General features: G+C 44.5%; 1 protein-coding gene across 3 annotated transcripts; it reads left to right on the top strand.

Annotated features, from left to right (window-relative positions):
• The first annotated feature begins 3,111 nt into the window (after window positions 1-3,111).
• LOC118081483 (TBC1 domain family member 24-like) lies at window positions 3,112-21,508 on the top strand. Of its 3 annotated transcripts, none has more exons than XM_060271791.2 (7): window positions 3,112-3,307; window positions 10,395-11,427; window positions 11,890-12,048; window positions 15,406-15,439; window positions 16,864-16,959; window positions 18,668-18,944; window positions 20,205-21,508. In XM_060271791.2, the coding sequence occupies exons 1-7, from the start codon at window positions 3,127-3,129 to the stop codon at window positions 20,348-20,350; spliced, it is 1,926 nt and encodes a 641-aa protein (XP_060127774.2). In that variant the 5' UTR covers window positions 3,112-3,126; the 3' UTR covers window positions 20,351-21,508. The 3 variants fall into 3 exon arrangements, with proteins under 3 accessions (XP_060127774.2, XP_034963859.3, XP_088517791.1); XM_035107968.3 differs by having other exon boundaries at window positions 15,406-15,469; XM_088661665.1 differs by lacking the exon at window positions 3,112-3,307 and adding an exon at window positions 9,230-9,367 and having other exon boundaries at window positions 15,406-15,469.
• The last annotated feature ends 4,047 nt before the right edge of the window (window positions 21,509-25,555 follow it).

Genomic DNA, 25,555 nt, shown 5'->3' with positions numbered 1-25,555 from the left:
AGAACTGTGACTGAAGAGTGGTGGAAAAAAATAATCAAACCCTCCCAAGGCTCAACTGTTCTCATTGGTGCTTTTAATTGCTTTATGATGTAATAAGATTTAAGTGATTGATGCCTCAGCTTTAACTATGGTTCCCATTAAAACCATGGTTTAGTGTTATGTGCAAACCAACTCAATGAATCCATGCTGAGCATGATTTATTCATTCTATTTTTATCCCTCCATTCCTTTAAGCTGTGCAAGCCCACAGAAAAAGGTGCCATATTCAAAAAGACCAACTTTTTCATGCAACGCAACAACAGAAAGCACTGGTTCTTCCTTTTAGCCTCGGCTTGAAAATTCGAGCAGTGGCTTGAACTTTCATGTGCCTGATTTAATATGTGATGTCAGGTCAGGAAAGATGTGTGTCATTTGCCTAAAACAGTTTGGTGGGCCAACCTTCAAGGCCTAATGGATGACTAGGAATTTGAACCTAGATCTCCTTGGTCCTAGTCCAGGCATTCCCAAACTGCGGCCCTCCAGATGTTTTGGCCTACAACTTCCATGATCCCTAGCTAACAGGACCAGTGGCTGGGGAAGATGGGAATTGTAGTCCAAAACATCTGGAAAGCTGAAGTTTGGGGATGCCTGTCGTAGTCTAACACTCTAAACCAGGCATCCCCAAACTTCGGCCCTCCAGATGTTTTGGACTACAATTCCCATCATCCCTGACCACTGGTCCTGTTAGCTAGGGATCATGGGAGTTGTAGGCCAAAACATCTGGAGGGCCGCAGTTTGGGGATGCCTGCTCTAAACGCTACAGCACAGTACAGTATAATGGTATCATTCAAGGCTCTTGTCCCAAGCTAGCTCTTGTCCCAACCTTATTTTACCCAGAAGTTAAGTCTCACTGAATTCAATAAGATGAGCAGATCCTTATCCCAGTGTGAACTGGACTTTGTGGGGAGGAGGCTTTGTTGCTGCAGAAGCCCACACTGTAGCCATAGGAAGCATAGTAGAGCACACACTATTACTGCTGTTGGCCATAATCATTGTGAGGTCCTGAAAGAGCAGGGGCAAATGTGGAAACAACATACCCAACTATGCCCCCTCCTGGCTTCCACACTGGCCAGGCTGCATATGTCCCTGTTAGGTGGCTTGCTTGCTTCGTTACTTTCCATAAATGTGCATTGGGCTGTATCCTTCCTACAGCCAAGCCCACTGGATTCTCCATGCCACTGTCAGGACACGTACATCATGAAACACTGATCAACTGATTACTCTGCTAGTGGCAGTAGTGTCCACTCCCTTGTAGTAGAATTGGTCTTGACACACCATGCAGCAGTTTTCTGTTTCCGCTTCACTTTTCTGAACCCTTTAGCAAAGTGGATTGAGAAGATGCTGGGCTCAATTCCTGTCTTTGCACATTTGACATGAAGTAATCATGAAATATTCATCATGTTCAGCTGCATTCCTCATTGGGAGGGAATGGGGCCTCTGCATATTTCATTTCTTCCCCATTAAATTTTAAGAAAGAGTGATCCCTTGCTCACAATTCTTTAATTAGTTCTTTTTATCCACCTCCATTTGGCTCGCTTCGATTCATCTAGAAGAAGGCAATCTTCCAGATTGCTGCATGTCAAGAATATGCGAGGAAGAATACATTTTGGCTCCCTTCTCAACATAGGCTTGGTCAGTGGCACTTACTTCTGAGTAAACATGCAACAGATCAGGATGCACATGATGCAAACTCAAGACAAGAGTGTAGCTGCAGCAGCAGGAACATGTGGGGCAGAAATTAGTTTCATTGTTTGGGGCCATTAGGTAGCAACAGGTGCCACTTTTATTTAACTAGTCTCATTCCTGTTCTCTTAACATCAGCTTGATCTATAAAAATTAGAAGATGATAATGTTTATCTCTACAGGCTGTGAAATGCTCAGCCAATTAACATGCTGTTAAAGGCACAGACAAATACCAGACTCTGTTTTTCTGATCAGCTCTAGGGCTAGAAATGAATGGTTTGAAAATGTTTACAGGGAGAAGGTTGTGCTGTGATTAGGAGGGATGGAATACTGTTGCTCACCACCCCAATCCAGATTCCAGGGGTTCCATGCAAGTACCCAGGATTCGATTTCCTCAGAATGAGGGACAGCAGAGACACTGGTATCTCTATGATACATGGTTTATTTACGCATATATACAACCCGCAGATTGATGTATTACACAGATTAGCTGCAGGAGGGCACTCTGATGGCAAATAATTCCCAATCATTATATTCCCATTTTAACAGTCCCACCTTCTGTCTCATTGCAAGTATAGAAGTCACTTCAGAACTTGTCCTGCTTTCCTAGGTTAGACAAAACTCAAACGACAGCCCTGTGCTTATTGTATTCCACTCAAAATTAAAACTGTGTATACACTGTACCTTTAAAGCACATTGAAATGACATTCTTTGCCTTGGAGAATTATGGGCACTGTAGTTTACCTCTCACAGAGTTACAATTCTCAGCAACCCTTAACAAATTACAGTGCCCAGAATTCTTTGAGGAAAGGCATGAGCTTTGAATGTGCTTTAAAGGTATGGTGTGTATGCAGCCGGCCTCCCCAGTGTAGCTCTGTGGTACATTTATAACAGCTTTCCCCTTTGTTTTTATACACTCTGAACCTCACAGCTTCGTCAGTTAAAACACTTGGCATTTACTGTTCACATGATTCTATTTCTATCTTCAAGTAGAAACAAAAGAACCAGCAGGAAGCAGTTTGAGAGCCAGTTTTGTTGTTTATGTTCCATCCTTTCAAGGACGTTTAAACAAGGACAGAAATCGAGAGACACTGCTACTTCACCTCCCCTCCCCTCTGTATATTGGTATGTTTGTTTTTCTGGTACACATGGGACTCGTTTTCTTGTGGTGTTGCAAGGACCACACAGGGAAATAAAGTTTACCCTTGGAAAAATAAACGAGCCTTTTTAATGGTCCTGATGATATTTTGATCAGTATCTTGCCTATTTACATCTTGCTCGTCAGAGAGGCATATGGCAGGCATGAATGAGTGAGTAGGTGGGGGTACATTTTTACTAGTGTTTACACCAAATAAGCATCTCCTTGGGGAGGAGCTGGCTGCACAGGAGGACTCGGGCCCAATAAATGAGGCACAGAAGCAAAGCTTCAACCAGGTCATTTGAGCAAGGACAAGGGATGCTGCAGATCGGGCTGAGTTATACCAGCCCCACTGGGCCCTCCAGAGCAGATGTCCCTTTGGACAAAGCAAGGGCAAGGAACACCATGATGGGTGAGCTAAAGGAAGGCAACCTGGAGACCACACAAGGTAAGACATCTCCAATCAACCTTGCAGATCATCAGGGGGGGAAGCATAGTCAGCCTAGATTTTACTTGTATACCAGAAGGTGGCTTGAGCAGCCCAGGCTAATAAGCTGTTCACCTAGATGGAAGTGTTACTCGCTCTTAACGAGTAGTTAGTTGTAATAGTGCATTAGATCCTTGTGTTGCAGGGTTTTGCATTTGGCTGGGGTAGACCCGATGTCTGTTCTCTTCCTAGGGCTGGTTCACAAATTGTGTGGCCACAGGTTTTCCACCCCTGAACACATACAGCAACCCAGCAACTACATACAGCTTTAAATCTCAATTTAGCATGCTCCCTGAGATGTGCTAGACAGGGAAGCATGCATTTACAGGCCGTTCCTGTTCCATTTCATTTTTTATTATGCATGTTTTATTTGTACAATAGGGTTACAATGTACTAAAGAAAGCAAGACTTTCAGCAATTCAGCTTGTGTATGCATTATCAGTTTAAAATGCTAGTCGTTCTTTTTATTAATTCAGATTGAAGCTGGTTTGGAGGAAATGAATCAAATTGCAGCATTTCCCAAGAAAGGACAGTGTGTACACAGCTTCAGTCTAACCAGGCCTTATTTCTGGATACAGGCAAGGCATGTAGATATGGCACAAGAAGGAAGCTTTTGTTGTATAAGCTAGCTTTCCTAACATAGTTTAAAAAGCAAATCCTAACTACAGAACAGCACTAGCTGCAGAACATGATGTTATCTGATATATATATATCCATGTGCTGTTAAAAAACAATAACACCTAACAACACTTATCCACAAGTTTCAGTATTGATGAAGCCACAATTTTTCAGCAATTGCAAAAGATTCCCTCCAACTACTCTTAGATCATCATTAACTAACTCTTTTTAGCAATAGCACAGTATTTCCCCCAGGGGGACTCAACTTCAACGGTAGGGCTAAAGAACTTGCCCACAGCACACTTTTAATTTCAGAGGTTTTCATCTAATGCAGGAGCTTTAGGCACACTAGGGCTTACAGGGCATCTCAGGTTTATAGACAACTATAATGACCTTCCCTGGCACGGTTTAGCCTCCCCAGTAGTCGCTTATCTCTTGATCCATTTTCTCCAACATGTTTTGTCTACCTTGCCTTTTGTATACCTTTACCTTTGCCATGTAACTTCTATGTTCCCAAGACTTTCCACATAGTTTATCCCAGCGATGCATAAGGACCCCCATCATTCCCACCACAGACGCAAGCCTTTTTTCTTCATTTCTTTCTTGCTCTCAGTTCTTTGGTTTCTATATTCTTACCTGCTCCCCGCTTTCCAAGTGATAAGAACAGGGCGAACCCCATTATAATGCACAGTAAAGGAAAAGGGACCCTGACTGTTGGGCCCAGTCGCAGATGACTCTGGGGTTGCGGCGCTCATCTTGCTTTACTGGCCGAGGGAGCTGGCGTACAGCTTTTGGGTCATGTGGCCAGCATGACTAAGCCGCTTCTGGCGAACCAGAGCAGCACACGGAAACGCTGTTTACCTTCCCGCCGGAGTGGTACCTATTTATCTGCTTGCACTTGATGTGCTTTCAAACTGCTAGGTGGGCAGGAGCTGGGACCGAGCAACCGCCAACCTTCTGATCAGCAAGCCCTAGGTTCCGTGGTTTAACACACAGTGCCACCTGCATAGATCTAGCCAATTAGAGAAAGGGAATGTGACATACTCCTTGGTTCATTTCAAGGGGTGTCTGTGTGTTTCTTCACTGGTGAAAATGTCATTGCTGCCCCACAGAATGAAGCTCAGAAATCCAGGATGATAGTGTAACTGCATTTATGAATTTTCTAACTCCAGCTTGTTTGTTTGTTTTAAATTTGTATACCACCCATAAGCGCTGAGTATGCGGAACCTTGGGTGCTCAGGCACCCACAAATTTTTAATGAAGGGCCCCCCACAAGGTTCCACTCCAAGGAGTGAGCATACCACAGGGCATGTGCATGTCACGTTGGCACGCCCCCGCCACGTGCATGAGTGAGGTCAGCATGCTGCATGGCATGCTGATTTTTCTTGTGCTCATACCACAGGGCGTGCCGAAACTACACAGACACACTGTGATGGTGTCGGCGTGCCCCAGTCACCCGCTGTCATGGGGCCAAGGTGGCCTGCCTGATACCACCCTTCATCCGAAGATCTCAGGGCAGTTCACAGCATAAAATGCGTATTTAAAACGGGATTCTCCCCTTCCCCTAAACTTGTAAGAATGAAAGAGAAAACCTTCCCAATGCAGAGAAATCCATAATTATTATACCCATATTGCTGGGTGCGGGGAGGTTGAGAGGATATGGTTTGTATCAGTCCTCCACCCAGTGTTGCTTTACCCACTTTACTGGAAGGACGGCAAAGTTAAGAGTGTTGTATGACAACCCCACTGTTGTTATTCTGGTTTCTTGCTGCTGTTGTTTAAGGGAAATGCAGGATGGACTGTGAAATTGGTTGTAGCAGCTGAGAAATTAATTAAAGGTACAGGGGGGAAGAGAGCTAGGGAGAAAAGTAGGAGTTTCAGTTTTGAGTGGAAAGATGCTACAGTCATACCTCGGTTTACAACCGCCTCGGTTTACAACCACCTCGGTTTACAAACTTCGCGGACCCATCTGGAACGGATTAATTCACTTTCCATTACTTTCAATGGGAAAGTTTGCTTCAGGTTAAGTACGCTTTAGTTTAAGTACAGACTTCCAGAACCAATTACACTCATACTTCGGGTTAAGTACGCTTCAGGTTGAGTACTCCACGGACCCGTCTGGAACGGATTAATCCACTTTCCATTGTTTTCAATGGGAAAGTTCGCTTCAGGTTAAGTACGCTTCAGGTTAAGTACAGACTTCCAGAACCAATTGTGGTTGTAAACTGAGGTACCACTGTATCTAGATGCCAGATATAGAGAGCAGGTCTAGCCATTTTGAGGGAGAGATGGGTGTAGACAGGGTGCATGAGTTTCTTAAGAGGCCAGGCCTATCCAGCTTGGATGACTGTTTGTCACCAGATCTATCAGAAATGGTAGACATGTTCCCTGATGTTAGTTCTGTATGCATGTATACCCACACACCCCGCCGCACCTAAAATATTCCTGCAGACACCAGTGAACTGGAGTGTGTCACTTTCCCAGACCCTGAAGGATATCACATCCCCAAGCTAGAAATAAAAAGCCAGGGATCAAATACATGAACATTATTTTGTTAAGTGCCTGAGACCCATCAGGTAACACTTTTGGAGAAACCATAGCTACAGACTCTTTGACTGCAATCAGGGCCTCCAAACAAACACCACCACCTTCAGCGCTGAGGAGAGCAACAACTTCCAGATGGTTTTTTGCATTTGATTGTCACTTGTCTTCCCCATCCCCCTTCTTTCGCCAAGCAATGAGCCATTGCAGCTGACACCCATGTTTTTGTTCTGGCATTTCTATTTCTGTAGCATCTCTGCAGTACAAATTAATAATATAACAATGCTATAAATTGTTAGGCGACAGGTGTTAACTGAATGCTAAGCATTAGCACAGTTTAAGTTGCAGCCATTATGAAGGATTCTGGGAAAGCAGTTCTGGGCCTTATCAACTCCAAACCTACAACAGCAAGTGTGCACTGAACTGTTTATCTCTCCCACCTGCGGGACCATGCAAAATCACAGTGATATCACTGTGTATATTTCAGACTCAGCTTTAACTATTCAGCCTCTAAGGTGCTTTGGGAATTACTCTTCCCAATGTATCTTCTAAGCCTAATGCAGGGACGAATAGCATTAGGACCTGGGCAGCCATTCTTGGAGGCATGCTATATGGAATAGATTTTGGTAAAAACTTGCAAGTTCTTACTCTAACACAGGCATCCCCAAACTGCAGCTAGGGATCATGTTTTGGCCTACAACTCCCATGATCCCTAGCTAATAGGACCAGTGGTCAGGGAAAATGGGAATTGTAGTCCAAAACATCTGGAGGGCCGAAGTTTGGGGATGCCTGCTCTATCATGTCATCAGAGATGTCAACAGGATTTCCTGTGCCCAGTACACTGTATAGGGCAGGCATCCCCAAACTTGGCCCTCCAGCTGTTTTCGGACTACAATTCCCATCATCCCTGACCACTGGTCCTGTTAGCTAGAGATGATGGGAGTTGTAGTCCCAAAACAGCTGGAGGGCCGAGTTTGGGGGTGCCTGGTATAGGGATTGGGGTCCCTCCATCCCACCCACCCCAAAATCTATTGACAAGAACTGCTGTTTAGGCAGATAGATTAAGTTAACCTAGCCTACCTTAGGGGGCTGTTGCAAATGTAAAATGGGGAGGGGAGGAAAACATACACAATCTTGTGCTCTTGGGTGGAAAAGCAAAATACAAATATATGCTACACAGCACAGTTAAAATTATGGATAGGGTTGCCAGACTCAATAGAGGACAGGACTTCTGTGTCTTTAACTGCCCTGCTCTCTTTTGAGTCTGGAAATCTTAAAGAGAAACCAGCAGACCCTTAGTTTAATTTCCAAGCAAAGGGTCTGCTGGTTTCTCTTTAAGGTTTCCAGACTCAAAAGAGAGCAGGGCAATTAAAGGCACAGAAGTCCTGTCCTCTATTGAGTCTGGCAACACTAATTATGAAAAAAACACCCATGGGAAGCAGTGTTGGGATGTAGATGGTCATCAACTTGGATGGGTATAAAAAGAGGATTGGACAAATTGGTGGAGCATAAAGCTACTAGCCACAATGACTAGCATATGCTTTCATTGTATGCTTCTGAATACTAGTTGCTTGAAACCATAGGAGGGGAGAGTGCTGCTGCATTTAGGTCCTTTGTTTAGCTTCCCACGGGCATCTGGTTGGCCACTGTAAAAACAGGATGCTGGACTAGATGGGCCATTGGCATAGCTGCCAAGTCTCCCGTTTTTCACGTGAAACCCCTGGATTTTAATCCGTTTCCCGCTGTTAACCCGAATAGAAAAAAATCCCGGAAATCAGGGCTGGCCCTACGGCCAAGCTGGGTGGCGCAGGGCACCACGGCGCTGGCCTGCCAGGGGGGCGTGGCGAGCTGCGCCCGCCCACCCGCTGGCCGGCTGGTCCGCTGCGCAGCTGCGCCCACGGCAACCACACTGTGCCTGCCCGCCCGCCGCGCAGCAGCACCTGTGGCAGCCGCGCTGCGTGCGGCACCCGCCCACCCACCGCACTGGGAAACGGGGCGGGGGGGGCGAAGGGATCCGTCACACCACGGTGCCAGGGGCGCTTAACACGGCCCTGCCGGAAATCCCTCGGATTTCCTACCTTCCAGGGAGGCTCCATTTTGGGTGCTGCTCTGCCCATGTCTGGGCACCAGAAATCGGGCAGAGTGGCACCGGAAGTTCCGCGCCGCTGCTGATCCCGCATTTTTCAGCGGGAGACTTGGCAGCTATGGCCATTGGCCTGAACTTCTTATGTTCTTAAATCATTGCATTCACACACATCACATAAATATCACTATAAAAGTAGCCTCCTTGCTCTAACTGCAATGGTTCACAAACCAGATATTTACAGGAAGATACTCAGGAAAACAAAAAGTTTGCCAACCCTGAGAGCTAAGAGACACAGAAAGCTGTATACATTATTTAACAATACTTTGCATGGGGCATTCCAAACTAAATTTTATTTTATTACTTATGTTTTAGCAGATCAGGAAGTAGGATCAATTTAGTATTAAACACACTGTGATTAATGTGACCTATATTCACCATGATTTCTAACGTTTCACCGGTTTTACGTTCTGTCTTCTATTTTAGAAAGCCCTAAACTCCATCATGGGGAGAATCAGCAAAGTAACCCATCTGTTTATTTTATGGCTGTCATCTGCAGTTGCTGGCATGGCATCTCTTTTCTCCTGAGGAGGCCTTTCCAGGAAGTGATTATTAATTGCCTGCCTGCCTGCCTGTCCCCATCTCTCTCTCCTTTAAATGATAATCTACCTTGTTACTTGAAGAAGATGCAGTTGCCTGGCTCAGATTGCATGATATTATTCGCGCCTTGATTGGCTTTTCACAAGCCTGCCTCTGGAACATTGAACATCATCAAGCAGGTGGATACCCTTTTGCCCATGCCAACAATTTCACATTAGGAGATTCTTATTTCAGATCTAAATGGAGTTAAAGCTTTCTGAAGGAAGCCTATGGAATACTACCAAGGTTCCTGAACTCCCTACTCCCTCAGAGAATATGTGCTTGGGTGATATTAGGCTCCAAATACAGACCGAAAAAATGCACTTTGAAAATCCCGTTGCTATGCAAATAGTTCCTTTTGCCTTTTTGTACCACTTTAAGATAAAGTGTGGTTTATAAATCAGTTTTAGAATACCATTTATTCATTCTAACAATGCCTAATGATTTTGATTTCCTAACCAACAGACCTATGTTTATATGTTGCATAATGTGTATATGGATCTACATTCTCTGTGCCAGGGATTGGAAACCCCCTTTCAGCCCAAGGGCTACATATCCTTCCGGGGGCCGCATGCCATTGCTGAGCAAGGCCAGAGGCAAACATGGGTGGGGCAATGAATTGAAGTTTTACCCTTGGACAGTAGGCTAGTTTCTACACATGCTCTCACACCCTTTATCTCTGCTCCACCCAAGGAAGTAAGAGTTAAAAGACACATTCCAGCCTGGCAAAAACACTCAAGGAGGGTGAGAAGCAAGGCTAATGGTGGGTATGGCTTTGAGAGAGTCCAAAGGACCAGACAGAGAGACTTGAAGGGCCACATTCAACCCGCCAGGCCTGAGGTCCACCACCCTTGCTCTATGCTTACTCACATTTAAATGTTTTGTTGTTCTACCTTTTTAACTAATGATGAGCAGATAGCTTTGATTTACATGAGAGATGGAAGCATCTCCAAATACTTAGACTAAATGAAAGCCTATGAGGTGACAAGTGATAACTATGACCGGTGCCTGTGTTTAAATTTTAAGTGGGAATTGTCTGTGGTTGCAATTCCCAAGAGACTGGATAAACCTCAGTGCTTTTCACCCACAGTTGTCAGGAACAGTTTAAGCATTCTGCCGAATGGTGATATGTGAATCGTGCTGAACCATGGTGCTTTTGTTCCACAGAGACCACCGATCTATCTAAGGGCTCCTTGCAAATCCCTTTGGTGGTTGCGATGGACATGGACGCAGCCTCCTGCTTACGCTGTAGCGAATTTGTGGACCAGAACAAGATGCCTAAGCTGAACGAGCAGCAGGACAGTCAGGAGCAGCTGCTTGGCAAGTCTATGAAGGAGCTCAAAAAGCTGGGAAGGGAAGGGCGCTGGGCAGGAAGTCACTCTCTGAGGGTGCAGGCTTACCAGCATGTAATCCAGCACATACCGTGCCGGCTCATGACCCCCGATGCCGAAGTCTACAGGGATGTTGCCAGCAAGCTGTTTGAAGCCCCGAGCGAGAGCTTCGACCCATTACCTGAATTCCTGGAAGGAAGCATCATGCCTGAATACTGCCTCTCTGAAGAAGGGGTAACTGCAGTGAAAAGGATACTCATCTGCATTTCCAGCCTGTACCCCGACATCACCTACTGCCCCCTGCTTCCAGCTGTGACTGCCCTGATACTCCATTACAGCCAAGGCGAGGCCCAGTGCTTTGAGGACACTTGCCGGCTCCTCTACTGCAACGCCCCCCACACCTCCTACATTGACCACTCCTTCCTCACCCACGAGGCTTCGTGTATGACCTTTGGGGACCTGGCCAACAAACACTGCCCAGCTGCCCACCGCCTGATAGCGAGCTCATCGGACAACATCTTTGAGGTGTATTCCGACTGGCTGGTCTGGCTTTTCGACGGCCTCCCGTTCGATTATGTCATCCGCATATTCGATGTGTACCTTCTGGAGGGGCAGAAAGTCCTCTACCGGATCGCGCTAGCCCTGCTCAAGCAGTTCCAGCTGTCCGTGGCTTCGCAAGGCTTGGAGGTGGTGGATATCAAAGGGAGCTTGTGGGGTTTCATGCAGGACATTCGTGAGCACATGACTACCGACAAGCTTCTGGAAAAGGCGTTCAGCATCCGGCTTTTCTCCCGCAAAGAAATCTGGCTCCTTCAAATGGCTAACAGGAAGGCATTGGTGGAGAAAGGAGTGACAGCAGTGCAGCACAGGTACAAAAGGCCACGAGGCACCATCCAGTTCGCTCAGTCAGTAGAGCATGAAACTCTTAATCTCAAGGTTGTGGGTTCAAAAGATTCCTGCATTTGCAGGGGGTTGGACTAGAGGACCCTCATGGTCCCTTCCAACGCTACAGTTCTATGATTCTATGAAGGATCTCCTCCTTTACACCCTACTTTAGATATTGCACATTCTCTTTTGAGAAGCACTCCACCAAGCACTACGGCTAAGTCAATTACAGAGCACTCTACAGTACAGCTACAGAGACATTCAGTCCCCATAGGATAACAGTCTGTTATGTCTACTACCATAGGACATAACATATGAAGAGCTTGTTGTGAGTTTGGTTAGTAGTATCTTTGGGGGGGGGGAATCTTTGTCCTCAGGATTGGGATCTATGAAGCTATTTATAGCACAGGATTAATTATTTTTCCCTTCTCTCCTCTGCTGTACAGGCAACCGTTTCACCTCACTGTGAATGCCCACAATTTCTCTTCCACCATTGTTACTGCTCAGGAAATGCGTGTTGTCTGGTCCTGGATCCCTGAACGATTTTCTTTGTCCTCACCTGTCTGCATATTCTCAACTTTGGAAAATGGATACAGCTTGCAGAGGTAAGTTGGCATCTGCACAGTGAGTTTCAAATCATCAGAATTCTCAACAGGATAAAGAAAATGAACAGAAAGGTTAAAACATTTGGGGCTTTTTAGTTTAGTTATAAGGCAAGTAATGGGAGACATGATGAGGTTTTATAAAATTCTGCATGGTGAGAAGAACAGCTTTTTTTCATCTCTCATAATACTACCGTAGAACCTGGGGCCATCCACTGAAGCTGAATGTGGGAAGTTTCAAGAATCATAAAAGGAAATACTTCTTTACATAGTACATAGCTAAACTAGTGGAGAGATATTTTTTTTATCTCTCTTCCATAATACTAGAACTTGGGACTGTCCAGTGAAGACTCAGGGCAGTCCTTTGCACAGTGTATAGCTAACCTATGGAATGACCATTAATTTGGATGGCTTTAGAAGGAAATGAAGGGGGGGGGAAACATAGATATGGGTATCAATGGTTACGAGCCACAACAGGGCTGTTCATTCAGGGAGGCTTGGGGAATAATTCAAGGTTGTGCAGGAAATGAGGTAATATCCTATGAAGAGTGTTACTTTGCTTTAGAATGGTGCATTGCTTTTGGGTTTGGGTTTATTATGTATTTTGTGTTCTGACTTTGTATTTTTATATTGTGAACCACCCTGTGACCTTCAGATGAACGGAGCAGTGCCAGATTTACGTATAAGCTATACAAACTATAGCTTAGGGCCCCACTCTCTTGTAAATGAAAAAAACTGGATGTACATTTCCAAAATATAAGAAGAAGAAAAACAAATAAAATAAAACCTACATGCAGCAACAGTGTTTTGTGTTGTGTAGGTTCCTATGATGTGTAAGTAATGGGCCCCGCCTGCTAGCCTGCTCCCTAAAATATTCAACACAAAAAACAGCGACAATTTGTTGTTGACAAAGGACAGCTGGACATATAAAGTGCCCCATTACCTTCAGTAGCTTAAAAGGTAAAGGGACCCTTGACCGTTAGGTCCAGTCGTGGAGGACTCTGGGGTTGCGGTGCTCATCTCACGTTATTGGCCGAGGGAGCCGGCGTACAGCTTCCGGGTCATGTGGCCAGCATGACAAAGCCGTTTCTGGCGAACCAGAGCAGCACACGGAAACGCAGTTTACCTTCCCGTCAGAAGTGCTTTCTAACTGCTAGGTTGGCAGGAGCTGGGACTGAGCAACGGGAGCTCACCCCGTTGTGGGGATTCGAACCACCAACCTTCTGATCGGCAAGCCCTAGGCTCTGTGGTTTAACCCACAGCGCCACCCGCGTCCCTTCAGTAGCTTAGGGCCTCATCAAACCTAAATCTGGCCCTGGAAGGGAGGCACACAAATTTAATAAATAACAACAACAACAACAACAACAACAACAACAACAACAACAACAACAACAACAACAAGTTATCTGTTGGAGGCAGTATGCCCCTGAATGCCAGTTTCTGGGAATCATAAGTGTGGAGACTACTGTTGTACTCAGCTCTTGCTTGTGAGCTTCCCAGAAGCAACTAGTTGGGTACTGTGAGAACAAGATGCTGGACTATTGCTTATTATTCAGGGCATTTATCTAGGCTTAAGGATTAATTTGAGAATGCGCCCCAATGAATATTTTTTTTTTGCACAGGAATTGCCATAGGGATAATGTTTGTTTAAAAGATTTCTTTGGCCAAAAGGTCTCCCAGGGTAGCTGACATGAGATCAATAATTGTGTGTGCCCTCAGACTAGCATGACACAACATGATTAAAAGGGAATAAGAAAACTCCAGGAGCAGTTTTTAAAGTTTGTATAAGGATCAGTTGGGATGGAAACAGTTGAGGAAGAGAAGGAGCAAAATGGAGCTGATCTCTCTGGAGTGGCCCTGCTTCCCTTCTTTTCCTCTGCTGCAGGTTGATGGAAAGGAAGTGTTCCTATGCTTCTGACCCATAACATTTATGTTGCTTGGAGAGAAGCCTTCTGGAAACAGGACTGACTAAAAGCAAAAGCTGTACAATATCATGTTAGGATTTTCAATGCAACACACAAGTAAGCGAGGGGAAAGAATGCTTGAATTTGCTCCATGGATCATTTGGAGGCTGCTGCCAGTGTTGTTTCCTCCCTGCTGTTTTGAAAATGTGCATGCTATAGGGACGCAGCCTGCTCATGTCAGAAGGGTCAACCATGAATTTGTGATGACTATCTTGGAAAGTTCCCAGGACTCGCTTTGCAGGCCATGCATCCCATACTAGCACCTGGCCATTCTGTCATTACAAAGAGATGGGCCTCAAGCTCTTTTCTATTGACATTTCCAAAACAAAAGAACGTAAATATTGAAGTCTGGCCAGGTGCACTGGGACACATGTAACAACAGCAAATCTTGTGGTCTGCTTGGTAGAAGTGTGAAAGTTCCCCCTGCCCTCTCAGAAGATATATAGTAGGATCTGATCAGTGTCACAGTCCTGGGGCAAATAATAGTTAAGACACACCCACATCCAAAGAAATATACTTTCACAATCACAATTAAGCTGCCTGATTTCAGACCTAGGAATCGTATGTCAAGATCCTGCATGCACCCCTGAGATTAGGTTGTGTTTAAAATTTTATCTGAGCAATTACCTGGATCACTGAGCAAAAATTCTGGCTTCAAACTCCACATCGCATGCCAGCTTTGCCCGTTATTACGCGTCCCTAAACAATACTGAAGATGAACGAAGGAGTGTTTTTGCCACCTCTCCTTTATGAGTTTGCAAAGGCTGCCTGTTTAACACAGTAATCGTAAGCACCAGGAGATTGATAGATGTTACTACGTACTGCTATTCCTCCAGGTATTTAAACTAGTAATGTCCAGACCTATAGAAAGAGATACACAGGCAGATTTCTCTGTGATGCACGAAAACATCAAAGGGATGAAGTTATGTCCAACTTCTGCAGAGACCTTGCAGTATCCGTGTTGCAACTGAGAGCCATCCCATCTCCTCCCTGCATTACTTCTTCTTTCACCAGCAGTGGACTTAATCCAGAAAACCCTCCCCCAAACCCAGGCAGGAGGATGCAAAGCATCATGGGGTCCAGCCCAAGAAGAAACAGAAGAGCATAGAGTGCAACAGGCAGTTTGGGTGGATCACATGAGCCTTTGGCCTGATCCAGCAGGACTATTGCTCTTAATGTGGAAACCATGCAGTGGATTTGGATGATTATGCAGGAAGCCTGTTTTGCTTGCACCTTGATGCTTTCATTGCCCCAGGCTTCCTAGTACTGTAATGCACTAAAGTAGAGTGTGCTGTGCTGACAGGTCACAGTCCATTCGACTTCCACCTCAGTGCTATAATGGGATTGCATTCCCTGACAGTAGCTCATCCTTCTTCCTTTTTTTTTTCCCTTGCAGGTTTTATTCCTGCTGTGAAGGCTACGAACCAACGGTACTGCTGTTAAAAACCACACTGGGGGAAGTAAGTCTCTTTTGAGCATCCCAAGAGACTTGCGGGTGGGGCCTTTCTTCTATGGGTCTAGGCTGAAAACGCAAATAATAGAAATGTCGGAAACCATCGGCAGGATATTCTGTATACCTGGACTAGCAACAAATTCCAAAAATCTCCGCTGAAGGATGCTTGCTGAATAGTGAACACAAGCATTTGTTCGCTCATATCTGTAACTCACTCTGATGCTTGCCAAATCAGGAAGAGGGGGGATGGTGGAGGCAAATTGAGATCTGGGTCAGAATGGTTAGTGAGGCTATAAAGAGCATCTGTTTAAAGACACAGGACAGTACAGGTTCCCTTACCCCCAGGTGAAAGGGATGCTTCCAAACAGTACTGTTCTTTCAGAATTGATAGAAGGTCACTCTTAAAGATAGCAATACTGGGCAAGCAAAGCTATTTTGTCGTAACAAATGAATGAGTGTATTTATTCGTAACTGTACTACTTTGGATGCCTTTTACATGCCAATTGCAAATCTGTTTCACTCCTGAGAAAGGAAAAAGAACCACAACTGAGTTCTGTTGCACCAAGTTTTCATACTCGATAGGGAGCTGCAGCCAAGGACAATACATTGCTTTCCACTCAGAATCTTAAGTGTACACTTCAAAATGTAACACGTGAAATGATCCAGGCTTTCCTTTAACTAGATTAGACTAAAGTGACATTGACACATTATGGGTGGTGCTTATCTTCATGACTGGGTACCTGAAGGAACACTTGCTTCCACCTCAATCTGCTCACGATCTCCTCTGTCTAGGTGATCAGAGGTGTGTGAGGAGAGGCCTTTTCTATTGTGGTGCTTTGCCTCTACAATCTTCTCTCCAAGAAGGCTCTGCCTTCAGGACTTTTAAAGCCCTGTCTTTTATGGTGCTCTTTAAAGTTTTAAACTTTTTAATGTCCTGGTTTCATGCTGTTTAGCTTAAAACTTTTTAAAAGAAGGCTTGAATTAAAGCGTATAATTCATGTTTCTTTGATTTGTTAGACACCCCAGATATGCATGTCGTTGAAGGGAAGACACATTTTAAAATTTAGTTTAATTAACAGCGAGAGATCACAAATTATAAACCTTAAGCTCTCTGTCAATCCGAAGTCCCTATCCTAATATTTGCTCCAGTTTTATCTGCTTATTATGTTGTCATAAAATGGCTAAAAGACTGTGATAGTATCTCATTTTGTGACACTACTCTATTTGGTACATAGCCATATCCAATTATGACTGTGCTGCTTCAATTAAAGCGTTTGAAGGGAGTGACCCTATCAATCTTCTGTGATAAAATATATATATTCGGCTCCTAAGCTCTTTCTGAGATCCTCTAGGAATGACAAATGACAGAATTTATTGCTTCTTGTCTCTTCTTCCATACAGGTGTGTGGAGCATTTCTGTCTTCCGACTGGAGCGAAAGGAAAAAAAGTGGGGGGACATCAAGTTTCTTTGGCACAGGAGAATGCTTTGTTTTCACAGTGAGTCTAGAATTTATTCCCACAATGGAGATTGGGTTGATTTTACAAGTATCAATTTTTAAAGTCCTTTTGTTCATTGCCCTTCAACTGGTAGGTCACAGCCTGACCAATACTGGATTACAGTCCAAACTAAAGTGGGTCCCAGCAGCAGCACCAGTGCCATATAAATAAGCAGTAAAAATTAAATGTGGGCCTCAAAATGCATTTTCAGGCTAAAGTTGAAGCCCACCCTGTCTATCCCAAAATGTAGCTGGGAGTCTCAACACCCCTACCAGGTAAGGCCGGCTGTAGAAGAGGGCATGGCTCTACCTGTTGCAATTCCCTCTTCTGCGCCCCCTACTAGGAGTCTGGGTATTGCAGTCAACTACAACCACTGCTTAATAATTGTGACATACCCTCCTTCACTGGCAATATTTAAGCAGAGGCTGGATGGCTAGCTATCCCTTCTCAGACACAGTACAGGGACTCTGGGCTTCTTTGCTACCAAAGGCTTCATTCCACAGTTCACTGCATGGCCTAAACATAAATCAGGGTGCAGGTTACACAGTTCATAAGCAGAGTTCTAAGTTCATGGCTAGGCACCTGGTCTCAACACCTGTCGTGCCTTTTTGGCTTTCTGTTTGAAGAATAGGGCAGGCACCGCCATTTGTGTGGATCCAAGCAACATAGTGTTCATGTTGGTGTGTACTTTGGAGATGGAGTCTGATTCACCGCCTGACCAAAATTCAGGCACCTCCCTGGTTTCTGGGGAATTGTCATTAACTGGAGGTGGGTTGGGGACTGAGTCAGGCAGCTCCCCCTCCTCAGTTCAGATATCTGCCACTTTCAGGGTAGGAATGTCTCCAAAATAATGACTCAGTCCTGTCCCCACCAGGTCCTGTTTGGCCTAGACCACTTGGCCCCTTCCCAGGACCTACCTCAGTCATCATATCTCAACCCTCCTCCAACCAGCCCTGCCAAGAAGTCTTCTCGGGACTCATGACAACCTGAAGTTGCAACATTCCACTTGTGCTAATCAGGGGGGTTGGTCTACATCAGGGTTCCCCAAACTTGCTTCGTCAGTTGTTCTTGGACTACAACTCCTGTCTTCCCTAGCAAGCAGGACCAGTGGTCAGGGATGACTGGGACTGTAGTCCAAAATCAGCTGGAGACCTAAGTTTGCAAAACCCTCATCTAGATTATCTTGAAAGTTCCCTCCAAGCCTAAAATTATATGTGCACTATGTTCATATTGAGGTTGGAACCAGTTCCCTCAAGGAGTCATGCCCTGGGGCAGAGCTTTCCAAACTCTGTGTCATGACACTTTAGTGTGTTGCCTCCAGTGTTTAGGTGTGCCACATGGAAACTCCCTGCACACCTCCCAGTGCTGGAAAGGGGTTAGTTTGACCTCCAGTTTGCTAGTAAAACTAAATTACTGTGTTGTGAAATAATACATGTCGAAAAAGTGTGTCACCAACGTGGAAAGTTTGGAAAGTTCTGTCCTAGGGGGAAGGGCCACAGCTCAGAGTAGCACATCTGCTTAGCATGCAAATAGTGCCAAGTTATCTCTGGCACCTCCAGGGCTAGGAGAGACACCTGCCTGAAACCCTGGGGAGCTGTTGCCGGTCAGATGGGCTCAGGCAGCTTTCCTATGTGCCTTCCTGATGTGCTGCCATAGTAGAGCAATTGCAATGGAAAAATATACTTGACATGCCATTTCTCTTTGAAAGGTTCACCCAGAAATGGAGCGATATGAGTGGGTGTTCATCAAGAAGCCGGAACAAGCTAAAGCTCTGCCTCGATCCCCATGCTCACGGTCACGCTCACGCTCTCCATCACCCTTCTCTTCTGAGGGTCACTCAACAACCAGCTCAAACCACCTCACTGTGCCAGTGTTGGACATGATTAAATACCGCCTCTCTCCATTCCTGGCAGTTCGACATTTCAAGCTGCCTTCCAAAACAGCCTCCATGTTCATGTGTGGAACTCAGAAAGAGATCGTCATAGGTAGCTATGCTTCTATTATGACACTATAGCTGTCACAGAGACCATAGTGCCACAGACATTTCTGGCACCCAGGACTGGCCCTATTGTTAGAGCGGGGAAGCTGCCTCAAGCAGCAGTTGCTGGCAGGGAAGGGAGGCAGCAGTGGCATGGTGTTGTTGGGGTAGAACTGAATGTGCCATGTGACCTGTCCTGCACAAACACTTAAACATTGACCATGCTGGTTGGGTCTGATGGGAGCTGCAGTTTAGCAACAGGTCCCGCACCCCTGCTGTTAGGGGTTAAGGATACACCAAAACATTTCATAGAGGAACTGAGTGATGAGAAGCCTTGCACTGATATAAGGTACAGCTCTATGTAAGGTAGCACAAAAATATCAACTGGACAGCATACCAGTGATGGTACAATGAGGCCTGACTGCTTGCATGCAGCATGCAGCAATATACACCTACGGACTACACAGTTTGCATGCAGAATAAGGCATCAATCTAAACTGAGAGACCTTTGTGCTCATATGGGGTGCTGTGCTATACGTGAGCAACCTAGCAGCGCACACAGCTTGAGAATAGTTACCATTCCCACCACCCTTCTGAGTAATGCCCCCACCCCCACCCTCTGACTATACATGAGGGTCTGGTGACTTCTGTTTCAGTGTATCGGAAGACGTGCGCATGCACACAAAAGCTCATACCTATGACAAACTTAGTTGGTCTCTAAGGTGCTAATGGAAGGATTTTTTTTATTATTTAGCTTGAGAATACTATGGCTACTGATGACAGCCACTATGAGGCTACATGATCACATTAGCACAGAAAATATCCCCAAGTACTTTGGCGTAAGATAGGCATATGCCTTTCCAGTTTAAAAGCTTATTTTGGAGCTCCTTGCAAACAGTGTTGAAATTTAGGTCAGGTTCAGTCTCTGGAAATGCAAGATTAATCCCTTCGCTGTCTTTCACCAGTTCAATTATTTAGATGAAGCCATTTGAATGGTTGTTACTATGTTTCAGCAGGTGGTTTGCTCACAGAGTAAGTATAACAAAAAGGAACTAGTTTTGCAAAATACCAAATTTGGGACCAATATACCGTACACACACTTCTTTTCTGTGCCCCTGCATATGCTGCTGTCCTCCAATCAGAGTGTTTCAGATTGAACTTTGCAGCAATGAAATCTGCTACAGATCATACAACAAAGGACAGCATTTTTGTTTGCTTTTCATAGCCAGCAACAGCCCACAACAAATCTCTGTTCATTTTCCCCTAGGTGGTGGAGGAGGCCAAGCTCTGTTTATTGATGCTGATCTGCATCATGGGAGAACGGAGCACTGCGAAACATTTGACAACCCTCCTCTCTGCCAAGAAAACTTCCAGGTGCAGCTTCTAGAAGTCTGGGGCTTTCAAAACTCCTGATAGTGCCAATGAGATGCAATATTCCGGGCTGACATTCCTCTCCACATGACAACTGGTAGTGAAAGAAATGACACAAGGTGGTATCTGGAGATGTCAGAAGCAGAACATTTTTACACATTTTGGAAACTGTCCACCAATGCAAAACTTTTGGCACTAGACTTTCTAGTGAACAATACGAACAAAGGGAAATAGTCTCAACCAACTAAATAAGATGGGGGGAAATGGGATAAAAATGTGAATAAACTGATGTAGTAGCTATAGTATATGAAAAGTATTTTAATAAGATGGAATACCAGCTAAAACAGGGGTTGGCAACCTAAGGCTCATGGGCCACAAGGGGCCCACAGGGGTCGTTTAACCGGCCCACAAGCTGCCCCCGAACAGAGCTGCCTGCTTGGCAAGCCCCCGCGCGCTAAACCGGCACAGTGTGGTGACTCGCTTCTGCGGCGCCAAAAATCATGTCAGCACATGCAGAGACACTGAAAATCGCAGGCGCACGCACTATCCTCGGAGGGATCTTCACTGGAGTGAACTAGCCCAGGCAAGGTAAACCTTGCCAACCACTGAGCTAAAACCAATGTATGTCTCTAAGGCTTTCTGGTGATAATAAAAAAGATATTATTTTACCACAGGGATGAGAAACCTGTTGTTGGACTCCATCTCCTACCAGCCCTGAGTCCTGACCATTGGCCATGTTGTTAGGGCTGATGGGAGTTGGGAGGCCACATCCTCCCAACCTCTGCTTTTGTCATTTGCTCTGAAAACTGTTCTACTTAGATGTTTGAAAGGTTTCATTTTAATGAAGATACAGAAGCGGTCACATTCTGCTTACTTTTATTAGACAAACTGAATGGAAATTTCCAAGAACTCCTTTTATATTGGATTGTTTGGGGCAAACATAAATGGTAGCTTAATAATAATAATAATGTCATATACTAAAGCAGAAGAACAGCAGTTTTGTTTGTTTGTTTGTTTTATAAAAAAAACTGAGTGTATAAATCATTGAAATAATAAATTCTAAGGTAATGTATATCAATCTTATCTTTTTGCCTGTAGGGTGCATTTTCCTTCAGGTATCTTTATTTTTTGAGATATGTACTGTTTTTCAAATTCTGTTATAATAAATAATGCTTTTGAAGCATGTTCCCACATGTGAAATGTTGCTGCCATGTGCTCCATTTAACATATCCTTTGCCCCCCGTTTTCACTTTTCCACACTTGCTGAAGACTAAAACCTGAGTGGGGAAGGGAGGCTCTTAAGACAATATTTAATCTTCATATGCAACTTGGAACCAAATCCTTTGTTTCCCAGCTATTTTATTTTATTCTTGATTGGGGGTTTTTTTGGTCACCCTACAAACTTTATATCATTCCCACCCCAACTTCAGCCAACCTGTGTAATATAAACTTTGTTACAGTGACTTAATGATTACTGTCTGGATCTTTCTTTCTTGCCCCATAAGAGGGCAAGAAAGGGACCAAAAACTGTCTTTAAAATCACCTGACTCTATGAGAAGTAGTATTGTTGTTGTTAAGTCGTTTAGTCGTGTCCGACTCTTCGTGACCCCATGGACTAAAGCACGCCAGGCACTCCTGTCTTGCACTGCCTCCCGCAGTTTGGTCAAACTCATGTTCGTAGCTTCGAGAACACTGTCCAACCATCTCGTTCTCTGTCGTCCCCTTCTCCTTGTGCCCTCCATCTTTCCCAACATCAGGGTCTTTTCCAGGGAGAAGTAGTATACATTGGCTTAACTGTTGTGCAGGGTGGCTGATTTTGCCAGCAGAGAGGGAGCTTCCAATATTGTTCCCTTGGCCATTAATTCTTGCCCTCCCCCCTTTAAAAATGTGAATCTGGAGAATAAAAGGCCACATATGTAAAGCTCCTGTTACATTCAGCATCACTTGTTATGCACACCTGTGCCATTCTGCATCTGTACGACAGACTCAGACATACAAGCAGGTAGCCCCTCCCTATGGTTCAGAATGCCCTCAAGCCACCACAGACCTTCTCAAGAAAAAGGCAGAAGACATCTGGTGACTGGGCTGCTCTCTGGACGACCTCCCACCGCACCAACACTTCAAAACAGTTCTGCAGTTCCTCTGGGCATCATGCTGGATATAATTAAGAAATGTCAGCAAAAGATTTGCCATAAAATGACCCTTTCCTCTTAAAGAGTGGATACTTTTAGACGAGGGATGAAAACAGGGAACCTACTTTCCCAATTCATCTACATCCTAAAGATGAAAGGAAACAAAATTGTCTCTGCCCTTCAGGGCTGCCAATCATTCCACGTTTCTTCCTGTGCTGATGAATAAACAATGCTATGTGCCATCTCACTGTCATCAAGGATGTATATTTACAACAAAGAGATTGGTAGCATGGTTGACAACAGACACCAGCAAGCATCATTGTTGTTCAAAATATAAAAGTATATAGCACATTCATTAAAGCACAGAGTCTATATATATGGATAGTGTTGAGAAACACAACACTTAGTAGGTTTTAGAGCCTATCTGTTAAAACAGATGCTTTCTGGATGGCAAACAAGAAGAGTAACCAAGGATAAGGCTTGTTGCATCTGATGAGGTGGACTCTAATTCATAGAGCTTTGTGCCTTAATAAATGGTTTAGAGTGTAACAACAAGACCCTTTCCAGTTGTTTTCAAGCAATTACCACAACTACCATTCTGGAAAATGTGTTCAGTATATATGTTCCTGTTGCACCTCTGTTTTCTTGCTCTTATTTTCTTAATCTATTGAACACATAACTGATCAATACAGTGGTACCTCACAAGACGAATGCCTTGCGCAACGAAAAAGTCACTAGATGAAAGCGTCTAGTGATTCTGTGTTGCCTCGCAAGACTAAGCTTTCTATGGCCGCGTCTCTTTTTTTTGCCGCTTTTTTTTGCCGTCTGCCGTTTGTTTCCGCAAGACAAAAATTTCGTAAGGCGGCACGACCTGCGGAACGAATTATTTTCGTCTTGCGAGGTACCACTGTACACCCAAGGTAGCATAAAAAGGCTATGGCAGTGTAAGGTAAAATGACAAAAAGCACAAATAAATGTAATGAAGGTCATAACTGAGGCCACATAGTTTTTAAAATTAAGTGATTATGGTCAGGGGACAGATACAGATATAACAATTCCATCACAGATCATCTAAAAAGGAGTTCCAGCACACTGATAACCAGAGAGAGAAACGAGCAGGAAACCTTGGGGGTGAACATGGGTGACAGAGTAGTGGTGGTGAATGTCTCTTGCAGGGATATATCAGAATAAAGGACCAAAATAGCAGGGTAGGGTCCATGAAAATACTAAGTTTTGCATTGAATGTAAATGGCAGCCAATTGAGAGAAGTGAAGTTCTGACATGATCACTTTAACTCGGCATTCAGCCACTTGAAAAAATTGTTGTGCACATGGTAACTAGAACTTGCATCTCCTGGAAGAGTATAATTTAGACAACACGTGTTAACTACTTAATGCACTATTGGGGTACTTTAATGCATTCTAATGCAAGCAGACAAAAACAAGTGTCTAAATGGACTCAGTGTCTGAATGCTTAGGAATAAGCTGTTTATAGGGATTGTTCCAAACTGCAATTTTTTTGTGCCCAGTTGTAAGATATGGTTGACTTAGGCTGTTTCCAAAGGGGGAGTGTGCCATTGGGTTTCCTGGGTGTACCAAAAAGACTTCTTAAAATAAAATTGATCTGGTTCAGAATCAAGAAATGAAGCAGGGTAGTTGTTAGGAATTTAGTGGGAATAAACTTCTAAAAATGTTTAGTTAATGCCTAGGAAATGGTGCGTTGCAGTATATGCTCTGGGGGACAGATGAACTACATCAATAACGCTGACTAGAAGCTGCATTGGCATTACCTGACCCTCTTACTGAATGCCCAGAGTGCAGGACAGAAAAGGCCACAATAGATTTGCCTGTGCTTAATAGCATTCCCAAAAGAGTTAGCCTGTTTCCCTATGCTCTAATTCAGTAGAACTATAAAAAGAAATGTATAGAATTTACCCTAGCATAAATCCAGCAAACAGATATATTCCTATCCATTTATTCTATTGCCAGTGGGGAACTTCAGATGTTATATGCACATTGTTGCAATTACTCCAGGATTTGTCTGTTCACCAGCTTCCCACACACATCTTCTGACACTTTATGCAACACCAAAAGGCAGTGTCCTTGGAAATTACAGGTACCTTTTCTGCCAGGGGACTTCCCTCCTCCCTTTGCAGTGAAGCTGATGTTGCAGGCATCTGCCTTTGCTATTCTTGCATGTACCACCATTACCTGAAATATTAGCATGGCAGAAGAAACTGGCACATGATGTGGACTCTGGGGTTCAGATAGGGTGATTAAAGGCGGACAGGTCACTTAAAGTGCTAATAGTCAACTTCTTCAGCTTGGGGAGCAAAAGTACACAATTGTGCCCAATTCCTTCTCTAATGTTAGGCCAGACAATGCCTAAAATATGAGCCACAAATCCTCAGAATAAATCCTAAAGGCCAAGAACTTCTGGTGAAAGGCCAGAATTTTGCAACGATAGCTAGAAAAGGCAGCATGGCGTTTAAAAATGGAAGCCAATTTGGAATGTCTCTGCCCATGAGAGATGCTTAAGGGATAACGTTTTTTTACAAAGGTCAGTGTGGCAGACCAGTTTGAGTTCAGCACTGAGCAGCGTGGGGGAAATGTATGTTCAAATGCCCGCTCAGCTATGAAAATGCAGGTTCAAATATTCAGCCATCTCTCAATCTAAGCAAACTCAGAACTGATATGGAATGATTGCAAACTTAACCTTTTTAGAGGAAATGCCAGGCATAAATGTGGCAAGATTTGAAAGACTGGTAGGAATGAAAGACTCTGCACCTGTCCTGTAGAAAGCAGGCATGACCAATGTGACAGATTGACAGAGGCAGGCTGTAGCCACCAATCAATAACTAACCACACCATCTCAGTTTAACATGGCATGAACCGAGACCCAATTGAGGTAAGTACACATGGGCAGATAAGCACGTGGATAAGTGTCAGCTCCAGATTTTGGGGGGCCCTTGGGCAAGATGCCCCCAGTGAGGTCTCTTATCCTGAGTGGGTCACTCTTCTTGCCACTGTCCTGAGGAGCAGAAATAGGTTGTTTGACCCATTAGAGCTGAAATGCCTGTCTGCATGTGTGTCCCTATCCACCTGCTTGTGTGTGG

Source organism: Zootoca vivipara, chromosome 2 (assembly GCF_965207765.1).
Source record: "Zootoca vivipara chromosome 2, rZooViv2.hap1.1, whole genome shotgun sequence".
In the NCBI taxonomy this organism is placed as follows: domain Eukaryota; kingdom Metazoa; phylum Chordata; class Lepidosauria; order Squamata; family Lacertidae; genus Zootoca; species Zootoca vivipara.
The sequence above is the reverse complement of the archived record's forward strand: the minus strand, read 5'-3'. Positions and strand labels throughout refer to the sequence as shown.

Excerpts from the sequence above, each read along its gene's own strand:
- LOC118081483 (XM_035107968.3), top strand. The coding sequence starts at position 3,127 with ATGAGGCACAGAAGCAAAGCTTCAACCAGGTCATTTGAGCAAGGACAA. Across the intron at positions 3,308-10,394 it reads CAACCTGGAGACCACACAAG|AGACCACCGATCTATCTAAG; the intron begins GTAAGACATCTC and ends TTTGTTCCACAG. Across the intron at positions 15,470-16,863 it reads TAAAAACCACACTGGGGGAA|GTGTGTGGAGCATTTCTGTC; the intron begins GTAAGTCTCTTT and ends TCTTCCATACAG.